The sequence below is a fragment of the Schistocerca piceifrons genome, chromosome 10 (genome assembly GCF_021461385.2).
Source record: "Schistocerca piceifrons isolate TAMUIC-IGC-003096 chromosome 10, iqSchPice1.1, whole genome shotgun sequence".
In the NCBI taxonomy this organism is placed as follows: domain Eukaryota; kingdom Metazoa; phylum Arthropoda; class Insecta; order Orthoptera; family Acrididae; genus Schistocerca; species Schistocerca piceifrons.
This window is the reverse complement of record NC_060147.1, coordinates 28,210,990-28,226,200: the sequence shown is the minus strand read 5'-3', so window position 1 is coordinate 28,226,200 and position 15,211 is coordinate 28,210,990. Positions and strand designations below refer to the sequence as shown.

The following is a 15,211-nucleotide window of genomic DNA, read 5'->3' as shown; positions in this document are numbered from 1 at the left end:
AGTGCCTATTGTTCTGGCCGTACTTTGTGAAGGACAACTATGTTTGTCAGTCAGGCTGTGGCTTCATCTGCAGGTGTACGGAAAACGACGGCCCCAGTACGAATCCCTGCGGGAGCCCGGTTCCTAAGTTTAGCGCCGCTCGCTGTCGGCTACCGGACCAATCAGTCACCCCTTTCCAGCGCGCTCCAGGTGGCTCCAGCTGCGCCCGCTAACCCCCCTCCCGTCGCAGCACAGGGCTCCTCCGCGCCCTTCACCCTTCTGCCGGAAGCCGGCAGCCAAGTTTTTACTCGGCGCGCCCGCCTTGACGCCGGACGCCGGCCAGCCCCCGATATTGCCAAAGTTTTGCGGCCCCGGCGAGTCCTGGGCCGGTCGCCACCCCTCCCACGTGTTGTGTCCGCGCAGTCGTCGCTACAACAGTAACAGAGGCTGTAGTTGCAGCGTGCCGGGACCAGATTGGGAGCAGAAAGGGCACGCAGACACTGCGGCAAGTTGTTTTGATGTCCGGAAGAGGGTTTGAGGGAGGGTCTCAACTCTGTTTGGGAACTTGGGGCGGCAGCTGCCAGGGGATCACAGGAAAACACTTCCCGTGTCGGAGCTGAGCAGTCTGCGAGGCATCGGCTCAGAGAAGACGCCGTTACCGGAGAACAACCTGGCGATCCTCTGGGCCAACTACCTTCTCATACTCTAATGGCAAATGACAGAACATAGGAACTGTTACAGCGCTATCGCCTTGAAGAATCTCTACCTAAATGACACCCCATAATTTTGATGCCTGCGAGATGATTAAACTTTCATCTTCATGCGAGATTAATTTCAATGTTCGCAGTCGTTAAGAAAGCCACACCTGAAGATGAAAAACTGTATAAGTACGTGATGGCTGTTGGGTGTGTGTAACGTGACTGGAATTCTGCAGGTTTTGCTTTAACACACTCGAGTTCGAGAGCTCTGTTGCGGATATTTTTTTTCCTAATTTTAATCTGTGTAACAGTCTCTAGTAACTTTGTTTCTTTAACGATGCATATCCTACAACTACAGTTTCCTTGACGCTAGGCGTAACAATTATTGGGCAGACATGTCAAAAGTACTCACGAGGAGTAATAATCAGATCAGTATAAATTACATGTGAGGGGGGGGGGGGGTGAGCTGCAATATCTGCCATGTGACTTCCTCAATGATTTAAGAAAAACGAGAAAAATGTGGAGCTTCTACAGGGTATTACAAAAACGTACGGCCAACCTTTCAGGAAACATTCCCCACACACAAATGAAGAAAAGATGTTATGTGGACATGTGTCCGGAAACGCTTAATTTCCATGTTAGAGCTCATTTTAGCTTGGTCAGTATGTACTGTACTTCCTCGATTCACCGCCAGTTGGCCCAATTGAAGGAAGATAATGTTGACTTCGGTGCTTGTGTTGACATGCGATTCATTGCTCTACAGTACTAACATCGAGCACATCAGTACGTAGCATCAACAGGTTAGTGTTCATCACGAACGTGGTTTTGCAGTCAGTGCAATGTTTACAAATGCGGAGTTGACAGATGCCCATTTGATGTATGGACTGGCACGGGGCAATAGCCGTGGCGCGGTACGTTTGTATCGAGACAGATTTCCAGAACGAAGGTGTCCCGACAGGAAGACGTTCGAAGCAATTGATCGGCGTCTTAGGGAGCATTCCAGCCTATGACTCGCGACTGGGGAAGACCTAGAACGACGAGGACACCCGCAATGGAAGAGGCAATTCTTCGTGCAGTTGACGATAACCCTAATGTCAGCGTCAGAGAAGTAGCTGCTGTACAAGGTAACGTTGACCACGTCACTGTATGGAGAGTGCTACGGGAGAACCAGTTGTTTCCGTACCATGTACAGCGCGTGCAGGCACTATCAGCAGCTGATTGGTCTCCACGGGTACACTTCTGCGAATGGTTCATCCGACAATGTGTCAATCCTCATTTCAGTGCAAATGTTCTCTTTACGGATGAGGCTTCATTCCAACGTGATCAAATTGTTAATTTTCACAATCAACATGTGTGGGCTGACGAGAATCCGCACGCAATTGTGCAATCATCTCATTAACACAGATTTTCTGTGAACGTTTGGGCAGGCATTGTTGGTGATGTCTCGATTGGGCCCCATGTTTTTCCACCTACGCTCAATGGAGCACGTTATCATGATTTCATACGGGATACTCTACCTGTACTGCTAGAACATGTGCCTTTACAAGTACGACACAACATGTGGTTCATGCACGATGGAGCTCCTGCGCATTTCAGTCGAAGTGTTCGTACGCTTCTCAACAACAGATTCGGTGACCGATGGATTGGCAGAGGCGGACCAACTCCGTGGCCTCCACGCTCTCCTGACCTCAACCCTCTTGACTTACATTTATGGGGGCATTTGAAAGCTCTTGTCTACGCAACCCCGGTACCAAATGTAGAGACTCTTCGTGCTCGTATTGTGGACGGCTGTGATACAATACGCCATTCTCCAGGGCTGCATCAGCGCATCAGGGATTCCATGCGACGGAGGGTGGATGCATGTATCCTCGCTAGCGGATGACATTTTGAACATTTCCTTTAACAAAGTGTGTGAAGTCACGCAGGTACGTTCTGTTGCTGTGTGTTTCGATTCCATGATTAATGTGATTTGAAGAGAAGTAATAAAATGAGCTCTATCGTGGACAGTAAGCGTTTCCGGACACATGTGCACATAACATTTTCGTTCTTTGTGTGTGGGGAATGTTTCCTGAATGTTTGGCCGTACCTTTTTGTAACACCCTGTATACTAAATTTGAACTTTAGTACACTGAAGTTCAAATTTCGTAAGTTAATTCCCATTCGTAATCTGTATGAGTATCCAGAATATCCGTAGATATGAAGCCATTGTTGCCAACAATTCTGTGTATTTTATCTCTTTATTTACAAATTTGAAATCCAAATTGAAGCTAAGTGACAAAATGTGTGCAGCATTTTTCAGAGCAAGTACACGTTCCATAATTAATAACATAATGCTTTATTCTATTCTCTGAATTAACGATGTGAAAACGTAAATGGTTGTACAAGTTCAGCATTAAGCTATATTTTTACAAAAAATCAATGTTGTTGTTCTATTCTGCAGATCTTTGTTCATACATTTAGTCATCCATACCTCTCTTCACATTTTTAAGCACTTTGCTGGTTTCAGTCACTGGCCTACAGCACTGCGGGCGAGTATAATTTGCTCACTGTGCACCAAAATGCTTCATCAACAGTTTTTGAACGTCAGCCACCGTTGCCTCTGCAACAGGCATTGGGTTCGGGTGCATGGAAGCCAGTGTTCTGTATTTGTTTAGGATATGATTGGCGAGGCTCTTCCCTCGCGTAGCCTGGGCTACATGATGTGGCACTTCACGCGCTCTCAGTGATTGCTATCAGCACACTCATTAAGCACAACTACAGCTCACAAAACACAGACTGATTCTTGCTCTAAGACTCTATACGCAAGGGATCGAAAATGGCGTGACCTGGCGCGAAACATTGTGACAGGTGCATACACAATGAAGGTTCTGGAAGGGAGAAACTGAAGTAGATCTGTACACGTAGCAGGATTTGAGACTCACCCCAATAGTCGAGACCCTGTATTATATCGAGTGGTTGGCTTATGCACGACTATTTTTCAGCACATGGCAGAGTTTGACACTGATAACAGGATGAAGTGCATAATCCAGTGTGACGGAAAGCGTGACGTGGCAGGTTTAAAACTCACCACCTCATGCCACAGGACCGGAGTAACTAGAAAACCTGTGAATGTGGAGATGCTGCGTTCAGTGAGAGCTATGAGTTATAATATTTAAGTACACAATCACCGACAGCGTGCTTCTCATAAAACATACGTAGTGTTCATAGCAAATTCTCAAAGCGATCTCCTTGCATTTCCAAACATTTAGCGAAAGCTGGAGCGTGCGCCGCTGAACTCTTAGCAACTTTTGTGCGACGATAGTTACAAAGACCACAATGGAAATACGCCAGTTCTGACACATTGATCGCTGAGTGGAACAAACGTAGCAGTTTCGTACTTACATGTGACGTGGATTGGTAGGGCTGGATTGGTAGGGCTACTAGTTACGTAGTATTAGAAAGAATTCTCATTGACATTGAGGCGTGTGTCGGCTCTCAACAAATATCGCTCTGTAAAGAGTCCTGCCATTCCATCGTTAATTGATTCTTTCATATTTATCGTTAAGCTGCGTACTATTTTGTTGAGATTCCCGTCTGGCGGCGTGTCTGGTTTTATCGATCTTCCAGTCGTTGCTTCCTGTTAGCCTTGTGTAAGGGAATAAGATCTTTGGGGGGATGGCCGGTTGGTTGCCTAGCGATGACGAGTTGAAACGCGTACGTTTCATATGTATTCATTACCAGCGATGGCGAGGCATGACAGAATCTCTGACCAGAGAGTTATTTATCGTGGCTAGTCTGCGCTTGACCGCGCGAGACGACAGTGCTAGTGTGTAGCGAGTCGGCAGAGGGAGTAGACAGTTGGATAGTTGTACTCACAAGGGGAGGCCGCCAATTGTGAAATTCAGATTCGATTGATAGTGCGCATAATAAAAGCTCATGGCCAGAGGTGTAATGTGGCAAAACACCAAGATGCACTTCTCAGCCGTTGTCGAGAAAATCGACAGTTAAAAGAAACCGTTGCGGTGAAATACTCTCTACGATTAATAATTTTCTACAGCGTCGTGGCGCAGCGGTAAGCGCTCGAGTTCGTAATCCGAAGGTCGCCGGATCGAATCTCGCACCATGCAACTTTTGTTTTTTGGTATTGGTTTTTTGTTATTCAAATATATATATATATAATCCCCGGCAATCAGTTGCAACAATTATGCATATAATAAGTTGTTGAAAGTCGTTTGTCGTGAAAAAACTGGCGACTTCGAACATCATTATGTTTTCCACAAACAATGTTGTATTTCACAAATGTTATTAATTGTCTTCATAATGTTAACCACGTATAGTTAACGGAAGACGTAGAAACGATATTCCGAAACGAATACGTATAGCGCAAGTCAAACGTTCGAATTAGAATATAGACCCCACGAACACAAATTCGCTGTGGCAGGTATGAAATATAAACTCCGTTACTCGCTCGTTACACTTGAAGGGCAGATGTTGAATGGGCCGAAACGAACCGCCGCATAACAGCGTAGTTGCCTGCTAACTTCGAAAGAAGGTAGATGCGGTCCCCAGCGCAGCTTATAACATCGTCGAAAATCAGTGCGGACGGGAGAGCTTTGGTACACCCTGTTAAAAAACGGAAAAATGGAGGCGGTACAATTGGAGAGCGATCCGCCTTCATCAACATGCATAAGCAATTCATTATATATATATATATATATATATATATATATATATATATGAATTACAAGAAACTAACAATAAAAAAATTGCATGGCGCGAGATTCGATCCGGCGCCCTTCGGATTACGAACCCGAGCGCTTACCGCTGCGCCACGACGCTGTATAAAACTATTAATCGTAGAGAGTATTTCACCGCAACGGTTTCTTTTAACTTTCGATTTTCTCGACAACGGCTGAGAAGTGCATCTTGGTGCTTTGCCACATTACACCTCTGGCCATGAGTTTTTATTATGCGCAGTATCAATCGAATCTGAATTTCACAATTGGCGGCCTCCCCTTGTCAGTCAGTGCTAGTGTGTAGCGAGTCGGCATGCATCCGCGGTGTGCTCTGCCCACGAGTCTGGTCAGAAATGTGGTGGACGACATGTATATTATTGTAGAAGGTAATGAAGCAGCATTGCCCTCAGCTAATAACGTATGTTAATTGTAATTAATTTGTTCAAAATGATGCCCCAATAATAACTTTTTATAAAGTAACTCATTTAAAGAAAGAGATTCATTTCAAGCTAAATAATATTTCCTATGCATTCCCTCCAAGAATCAAAATTAAATATAAGCCAGCATTGCACGAAGCTATGCCGAAAAATAAGAGCAGATACAGATGCAGTTTTACTGAGGTAAGAATTTTGGTTTAATTATTTCACAGGGCCGTAGGTCAGCACTGCTATCCTTATAAAATTTGTCAGGTTTAATTATTGCTGTTGAGTTGTTACATTCAGTTCATGGTTCATTATTTAATTAATGTTATTGTGGGTTTGTGATCAATCTTCATCCCTTAACGATATTTTGTGGGGAGTTTACATTTGCGCAATTTTTATTCTTTAATTTTGCAAGGAGGTTACGGTTGGCTCATTTTATTATTCAGTTAATATTGACTAACTTTTTTGCGGGGAGGTTACACTTGGCGACATCCGAACCAGGATCGTATTTCTTTGTGAATATTCTGATAAGTAGTCATATATCTGCTCTTATTTACTTAAATATAATTAGGATTTGACGCAACGCATTTACTAATTTGTCACTCTTTCTTCCACAGATCATCGGCAATTTGTTGCTCTTAGTTATAATAGTGTTTGTTGGATTTTGCATTGTCTTTGTTTCATTTGTGTAAAAATGCCGCGAAAGACTGTTAACAGTACATCGCGAAGTATAATGAGTGAAATAGCCGACTCTAATAATTTGAGCGACAGTACTTGCGACACGCAGTGTAATAATGACAGTTCCCCATTTATAGACAATCAATGCGTACCGATCACCGGTAATGATTTTATTGCTAATGATGAGCAAATGAATTCGATTGTGTCCTCTGTTAATTTAACGACAACTGATGATGCGGGACGTTCTGTTGCAATGGGCGCTGCCCAGCTTGACACACCCGGTTCGCAGGATTTACGTGACGAACAGACAAATTTTTCTAATGAAAATGAACAGTGTAATCAGAGTACGACAGATTCATTTGATTCCGGTGTAGCGACTAACAGTGCACATCCGATTAGCAAACATTTTCAAGAATCACAAAATGACCGAATGGTTACACAGAACGTGACAATTGCAGATACGCCATCAAACAGCACAGAGAATAGAGTAGGTAATATTGGGTTGGATCAAATTATGGCAATATTGCTGCAATATAGTGAAAATTTCAAACAACTTAGTGAAAAACAAGACAACCTTAAAGAAGATTTCAAACAACAGAATGAAAGACAAGACGACAAGCACAAACAACTTAGTGAAAATCTCAAACAACAACTTAATGAAAATAACGAAAATCTCAACCAACAGCTTAATGAAAAATTAGATAACAATTCCAGACAGCTTAGTGAACAGATTACAGCCGTTGCCGCACAATGTCATGATACTAAAGTACAATTACGTGAGGAAATTGAGACTTGTGCTAAGAAAAGTAGTGAAGAAATTAGATCTGTTGCTCAAGAGTGGCGGTGGAGAGTTGGCTGTTGCTCCGAGAAGCCGCGTGGTCTATCCTGGGACCGAGCGAGGCGGCGCAGTGGACTCGCATTCGGGAGGACGACGGTTCAATCCCGTCTCCGGCCATCCTGATTTAGGTTTTCCGTGATTTCCCTAAATCGCTTCAGGCAAATGCCGGGATGGTTCCTTTGAAAGGGCACGGCCGATTTCCTTCCCCATTCCTTCCCTCACCCGAGCTTGCGCTCCGTCTCTAATGACCTCGTTGTCGACGGGACGTTAAACACTAATATCCTCCTCCTCTATCCTGGGGGTGCGACAGGAGTGGGACGAGCTGAGGGGGACAAGACTGTAAGCTCTTGCTGTGAACACCCGGGTGCCACGGCTGTGGTTCCGAGTCACGACTTGGTGGGAGCGACAAAGGATGTCTTTAAATTCTCCGTCTGGAGGCGGGAATGATGGACTTGTAACTCGCCTAACCTGAGGAGTGGTATTTCGCCGCCGTGGGTGCAGAGAAGACGAGGGCTCCGGTGACAGAGCGCGTGGCTGCGTGATTGTGCCCAGTTGGGTACGCTGGCGACGTGGACACGGTCGGGTGTGAGGAACCTCTGCATCGGAGTTCACCTGCTGTTTCTCTGATAAACTGCAAGTTAAGTTGGTTAAAGGTTTAGATGTTAACTGAAGAATTTTGGTTTGTGCAACCAGCGTCTTTTCTGCCTTGTGGCCTCCTGCGTTCGGATTTCCTGTCCCCGTCGCCGGTGTAATTATAGACAGTGATCTTCTCTGCTTCTTATTAGTACTGCCTGGGAGGAAGTGTACTTTTGGGCAGGGATTATGGTTCCTAATTTGATTCCTCCTCCTCCCCTGGCCTCGAGTGAGGTCGATGTGATTGCTGAATGTGAGGCGTTGTGAGTCTGTTAGTCCGCTTCTAGCGTGAGCATCCTTGGCGAGACAATTGTGGCCGCCCTTACACCCGGTCGGTTAATTATTTCCATCCCAGGACATTTTGGTAGCAGGACATGGTATTAAAGTTGTTGGTTATTGTAAAATGTTAAATGGTTGTATTTTAGTCTGTTTTTGGCCACTGTTTAAAAAGGTTAAGTTTGCCTTACATTGGTGGGTTTTTAAAATTACGTGGCTTTAAAATTGTCAGTTATTGTAAAAGGTGAATGACTGTATCTTTACTTTGTTTTAATCTACTTGGCATCCTTTGAAAATGCTAGTTTCGCCTGTTAGCGAGCTCTTGTAATTTAATATCTTGTTGTGCCAAAGTTTAAAAGAAGTTGGCTCCCTATATGTTCGGTAGCGAAATTGTATGCAAATTGTTTTTTGTTTTTTCATTACTTGGAAAGTTTCAATTTTGTTATTAAATGCTTTATCAAAGTTGTTTTAAGTAAAATGGCTTGGCTATTAACGGCGAAGTAAGGTTTTTAATTTTATTACTTGGAAAATTTTGATTTGTTATAAAATGTTTTATCAAAGTCGGTTTTAAGTAAAATGGCTTCACCGTTAAATGTAAAGTAAATTGTTTTGAAAAGGCACTCGTGCCTACTAGCTTTTTTAGATCTGTTCCTGGTCAAGTGATAAAGAAATGACTTAATGATTGAAGTAATCAATAAAGAAATTGTAAATTACAACTCGACAGTAACCAACTAATTTTGGCCCCGGTTCCCAACTGGCGGTTTTCCTTGATTAATCGTAACACCCGTCTCAGACATGAAAGCTCGGAATATCTTAGCTGGCACCGATCGGAAGAGCCAATGGCAGGAGTCTATGTCGTAAACTGGCTTCGGATGCAGTTTACATGGCATTTGAAACGATACACTTAGACGATGCCGGTATGTGATTTGCATGGTTGCCGAAGAGCTACCTAGGATAAAAGGAGCAGGGATAGATGGATGCTTTGGGGAAAGGGGTGTAACTCAACAGAAAGTACTGCTGAGTATGGGCCAGAAAGCATAGAGTGGCCTAGAGCGTGGAACAGGACAGAGTAAACGTTTAAAGGCAAAATACCTCTTTTAAAAGAGGGATGACAGAAAATATGGTTCCCTCATTTTTGTGTTGGTATTGGATAATTGCACGTGTTTGTATAAAACTTGCTGTAACTACTGTAGAACGATTAATAATCCAGATACCATTAAACGCAACCTAAAATCCATTCATACGAGGTCTGCTCAAGAAATTCAGGAATATTCGTAATTTCACGCCAATGGCTGTGGGAGCGAAATGCGGTTGGCATCCCTGCACGCGCCTTTGTTTAATGTGTAACTGCCGGAAGTTTCATTATTGTGCGTCTGTTAGTTGTTCAGTGCTGTATCGTTGAAAGGTCTCTGTTGGATTCCTTTCATGTTTGATTGCTTAAATCTGTTGTCATTTACGGCATAAATTCCACTTCTAAATTGACTGTGGCGTTTCTGACTATCTGGGAGGAGACTGAGTAGTGGAACGTGTTACTTTTACACATAAACAAGAACGATCTGTCACACTACTACACTTTAAAACACAGTTTATATGTAATTCATGTCTCACAGTCTCATACGGAACCTACATCCGCTTTCTTTTATATACTGTATATGATAAGATACTGTCATCCCCCTTCCCTTCTGTGTGAGAGGATGAATGAGCAAATGTATTTCTAGTTGCATGCTTGAGGGTAGCAGACAAGCCTGTCTGCTAGAGAACAGTAGGACCAACGTCGGAACAGGTAGCTACGCTTTCTAAAAGCAGAGAGGTTTCTATCCTTAGTATGGTCCTGTCCGTCTCTTGTCATGTTGGTATAAGTTCAGCCTAACTGAAAATTTAATCACTTTTATTTCAGGTTTAGCTCCAAAATATCTAATGTTATCTTAAATTGCAGCGCAGTGTAATTCTCGTGTGAAGTTCAGATTATTTTCCGGTAGTTGCTTTGTCAGTACTTTGTGAGTAAAGTGGAACCACGTGTTGATCAGTAACTCTAACTAAGATCAATCTTAAATGCGAATGCTTGTGTGATTATAACGTCTCGTCTTGAAAATATTTTTCAACATAGCAACTTTTCTTTATCTTCAACCCACGTGGGGTGTACTTTGCGGGACCAGTACCACGTGCTTATATAACTGTTTGACCCGTCAGGTTAAAAGTAAGACGTTAGTAACCAGTTCGAGGTTTTTTTTTGTAAATTGCTTTTCGATCTAATTTATTTTAATTATCAAAATTATTTTGGAGTTACACTCTTTGTGTAAACCAAGTTGACCACGTGAAGCATGTGGTGTAATCATCAAAGTAGCCCTCAGCTATTCTTTTTGGGAAGATTTCACAGAGAGTTAGTATGAATTTAGTATACCAGTGTGTGGTAATTACATGACGGACAGGATTGTGCTACGAACGTAACTTCTTTGGGTGAAAATTGAATCGGTTGGTTGTGGTTAATTTCTTCTTGCATATGTTTCAACGTTCTTCATGTGTTATTTTATGAATGCAGTGTTGTATGCAGTCTCCCAATCTTGGCTCCATATTTGATGTGTTCCGTAAGATTACAAACTCACATTTTCACAGTCCTAAATAAGGCACCAGCTTAGTTATGACTCACGTTTAATATGCTGAAATTTCAATGATCAATGTTAAAATAAATTTCCAAATATAAACTGATTTATTTCTTTTTATTTAAATTCTCTTTTTTATATATATATCACCGGTTGTCGTATGACTATTAAAAGATTATAATTAATGTTAGTCTGGTTGCGAATTTGGTAAGCTAGACAGGATACCTGGTGAAACAGTTGCGCGGTAATGCAAGGTTAACTTCCCCAGACAGCTCACAGCTTTTAACCCGATTTTATTGTCTGTCACCACTGCTTTCATAGAAAATTAAAGTAACAACATTACATCGTGTAGAACGTTGTGTCCCACAGTTTGCAAATTTCGAAGGCAGATTTAGAGGAGCAAGACATCCGAGTTGAATTTTACGCGATACTAAAGAAAACCTTTACAGAGACACACCAAATGGTGCAGGAAGTGTACGGTGGTAAGTGCTTACGTCGTACTCGGTGTTACGAATGGTTCACACGGTCTGAAAATGGTCGAAAGGAAGGTAAAAATGACCGTCGTTCAGGACGTATACCGACGACGCTTGTGTCAGGAATGTCAAGGAAATTGTGCGTGCTAATCGAAGACTGACTGACTGATTGAAGAAGAATGTGACATTTGTCGGATGATGTCATCGAATCCTGACACAGAACCTTGGAATGCATCGTCCAACGGCTCACGAGTCAAGACCAGAAATACTTTCGACTCGCAATCTGTTTAGAGCTTTTGGACCGCGCAAATGAGAACGAGATGTTCCTTAAGAGAATTGTAACTGGTGACGGAACGTGGGTCTGCGCTTATGATGTTGACACGAAGGTTGTCTTCACAATCGGTCGGGCCAAGACCGAAAAAAGCTCGTCAGGTCAGGTCAAATCTCAGAGCCATGCTGACAGTTTTCTTTGACTCTGAATGATTAGTTCATCATGACGGTGAATTCGTACCACAGGAACAACCTGTTAATCGATTACAGTATCGGGACGTGTTGCGACGCCTGTGACAAAATGTGAGCAGGAAACGGCCTGAAATGTGGCGAGACAGTTCATGGCTCTTGCGTCACAGTAACGCACCCGCACATTCATCCCTGTTGGTGCCCGGCTATTGCACAAAAAACTAAATCACCGTGCTGTCTTATCCTCCGTAATCTCCAGACCTGGCCCTGCGGGTATTTGTTTTCCGAAGTTGGAAACGCCGTTGAAAGGACGGAGATTTGCAACGACAGACGAGGTAAAAGGAAATTCGCAGATGGCCCTTCGCGATATCGTCTCATTTATGTGAGTGCATTCGTGATTCCCCGTCAGAGACCTTACAGTTGTAGTAACTGGCGTAAAGTCATCGAGTAAAACAGAAGTGATTTCTGGCGTTCCCCGAGGTAGTGTTATAGGCCCTTTGCTGATCCCCGTCTATATCAACGATTTAGGATAGAATATGAGCAGCCGTCATAGGTTGTTTGGAGATGACGCTGCCACTTATCGACTACTGAAGTCTACAAAAGATCAAAACAAATTCCAAAAAGATTTAGAAAAGGCATCTTTATGGTGCGAAAATTGGCAATTGACCCTAAATAACGAAAAGTGAGCGCTAAAATGCATCTGTTAAACTTCGGTTACACGATAAATCAGACAAATCTGAAGATTCAACTTAATACATAGGAACAAAGAACACATAGAAAATGTTGTGGGGGAAGGCTAACCAAACGCGCGTTTTATTGGCAACACACTTACAATGTATCAAAGTGATACACCCCATATAAAAACGAAATTTCTACCTCACAACTCACCCATAGCAAGACACTGGCTTCACTAATCTTCTTCGTCCTCTTTCAGAATACTGCTGCGCGCTGTGGGATCCTTAGCAGACACAGTAGGATTGACGGAGTACACCGAAAAAATTTGAAGTGCAGCACATTTCGTATTATCGCTAAATATGGGAGAGAGTCTCACTCAAACGATACAAGATTTGGAGTGGACATCATTAAAACAAAGGCGTTCTTCGTTGCGATGGATTCTTCTCACGGAAGTTGAATCACAAAGTTTCTCCTCCCAATGCCAAAATATTTTTCCGACGCCACCTTCAAAGGGAGAAACGATCACTGTAATAAAATAAGGGAAATCAGAGTTGGCACGGAAAGATATAGGTGTTCGCGTTTTCCGCGCGCTATACGAGATTGCAATAATAGAGATTTATTGTTAAAGTGATTCGATGAACCCTTTGCCAGGCACTTAAATGTGATTTGCAGAGTATTCATGTAGATGTAGATATTATGGTAAATAGTATCACCTCCGGTCGAAATTCGAAATTCAGTGGACCTGATCTGTGATAAAAAAAAAAGTCCTGTGTCTTATAGTGATACAATCCACGTAAAACCGAAATTTCTACCTCAGAACTGACCTATAGCAAACACTGCATTGGTATTACGAATATTCTCGAAATATTTCTTTGATTTTTCTTGAACTGTCCGGTCATTTGAAGAGTGTCTTTGATAATGTGTGCTGAAAAATTAATTTTGTCTTAACGACGGCAGATCAACTTATGACAAGACAATGTGTATCACGTAAAGTAACCTCACTTGCGAATTTATTTGCATTACAAAAGCTGCAGAGCAAATTCATCAAGCCGTAACAATTGTTTAGAATTGCGTTCAGTCCACATTTAAATGTATCTTTCAAAACAACGACAGGATTATCATTATCAATGCCCACATTATTCGTATTACTTTTTGTATATAAAAAATATCTATAGCTCTTCGTCTTTCAGGCCGACCCATTAGTGTTCTTCTTCGAGGCACAGTCTAAAACAAGTATACTTTCCGCATAATAAGGTTAGTGGGGCTACTCAGAATGAAGAAACTGAAAATTAGGAACATTTCAGATTTTGTGGTGACGGCAGCAAACGAACACAAAGTTAGTTCCGTTTACTCTTAGACGAAAGTAATGGAATAAATACTGCTACTAAACAACTTTTGATGTCCTGGACGATACCCTTACAACGTTTTGTTTTCCACTGCTCACGACATCAACGGCGAAGCAGTTGCAGCTTTGTAGCTGTCCGGTATGCCATTTTCAAGTATTAGATTTTACGTCTGTAACATATATTGCGGAACACCTGACATGTTCTCAAGCTCAGAGCTGGCCATCACCATCTTTTATTAGATTAGTTACAAGATGGTGACTTTACATGCAACATTTCTTGGAAAGCCAATATTTTTCTTAGTTTATGGTTAACTTTGAGCTTGACAAAATGCTAATTGTCCTATAAAATATGTTGGAAACATGAAATCTAATACTTGCAAATGGCACAAAAGGCCGGAATCTGAATTGGCTTAAATAAACACTAAAACAGACAACTGGCGGCGTGTTTCTTAAAAAAGGGAAAAAACAAAAAAAGAGACGACTTGTAGATCGAACGCAAATCTAGAAACGTGGTGGTATTTGTAACAGATCAGTGATAACAGAAGTTGAATCGTCACATATATGCGTTGTTTACATTATTTCAAAACCAATCTATTTCATATCCTTTGAATTTATAGTAGCATGAAGCATATCAGCACGAAGAAAAACGATGAGAATCCATATAGCGGCCTAAGCTTCTCTCTAAGCGCAGTGCAATAGTTTCGACTGTACCTGACATTTCGCCAGCTATGCACCACGTCGCAGAGGAGGCAGAATATTACGAATCCCTAGCTTCTTTAAGCCTGAATGGGACACATATCGCCTCCCTCAGCAAAGAACTCAATAATAATACCAGACGAAAAGCTAAGTAGGGCTGAAGACAGGGGTGGAATACGCAACACAGCTTCAGCATCTCTCCATTCCCTACAAAAAATATGAAAAACTCTTTCCTTTTTATGTGAAAAGGAACTTAATCCAAGCTATTGGTCGGCCGGAGTGGCCGTGCGGTTCTAGGCGCTACAGTCTGGAGCCGAGCGATCGCTACGGTCGCAGGTTCGAATCCTGCCTCGGGCATGGATGTGTGTGATGTCCTTAGGTTAGTTAGGTTTAGTTAGTTCTAGGTTCTAGGCGACTGATGACCTCAGAAGTTAAGTCGCATAGTGCTCAGAGCCATTTTGAACCAAGCTGTTGTAGCTCCAGTTGATTGCTGCGATGTTATCCCGCAAGTTGTTTCTCAGGAAAACTCACAGCGCCTGGAATTTGTGATGAATGGCTGCGTTCGACAGATATGAGATGTTCGACTCTGATCATACATCATACTGCAGCAACATAGACACAGCAATCCTGACTGCGTGCAGACAAGCTCAGATTACCACACCTTCTGTCTTCTCAACTACTACCAACGTACACGGACCTCATACCTCTCCTCTACTTTGACGCT

The 15,211-nt window shown here is 42.6% G+C and overlaps 1 protein-coding gene across 1 annotated transcript in view; it reads left to right on the top strand.

Annotated features, from left to right (window-relative positions):
• Positions 1-420, top strand: part of LOC124718652 (filaggrin-like) — a 95,268-nt gene extending 94,848 nt beyond the window's left edge. The window contains exon 4 of the mRNA XM_047244280.1: positions 74-420. Within this exon, the coding sequence (XP_047100236.1) occupies positions 74-420 (347 nt within the window). The remainder of the gene's footprint in view (positions 1-73) is intronic.
• The last annotated feature ends 14,791 nt before the right edge of the window (positions 421-15,211 follow it).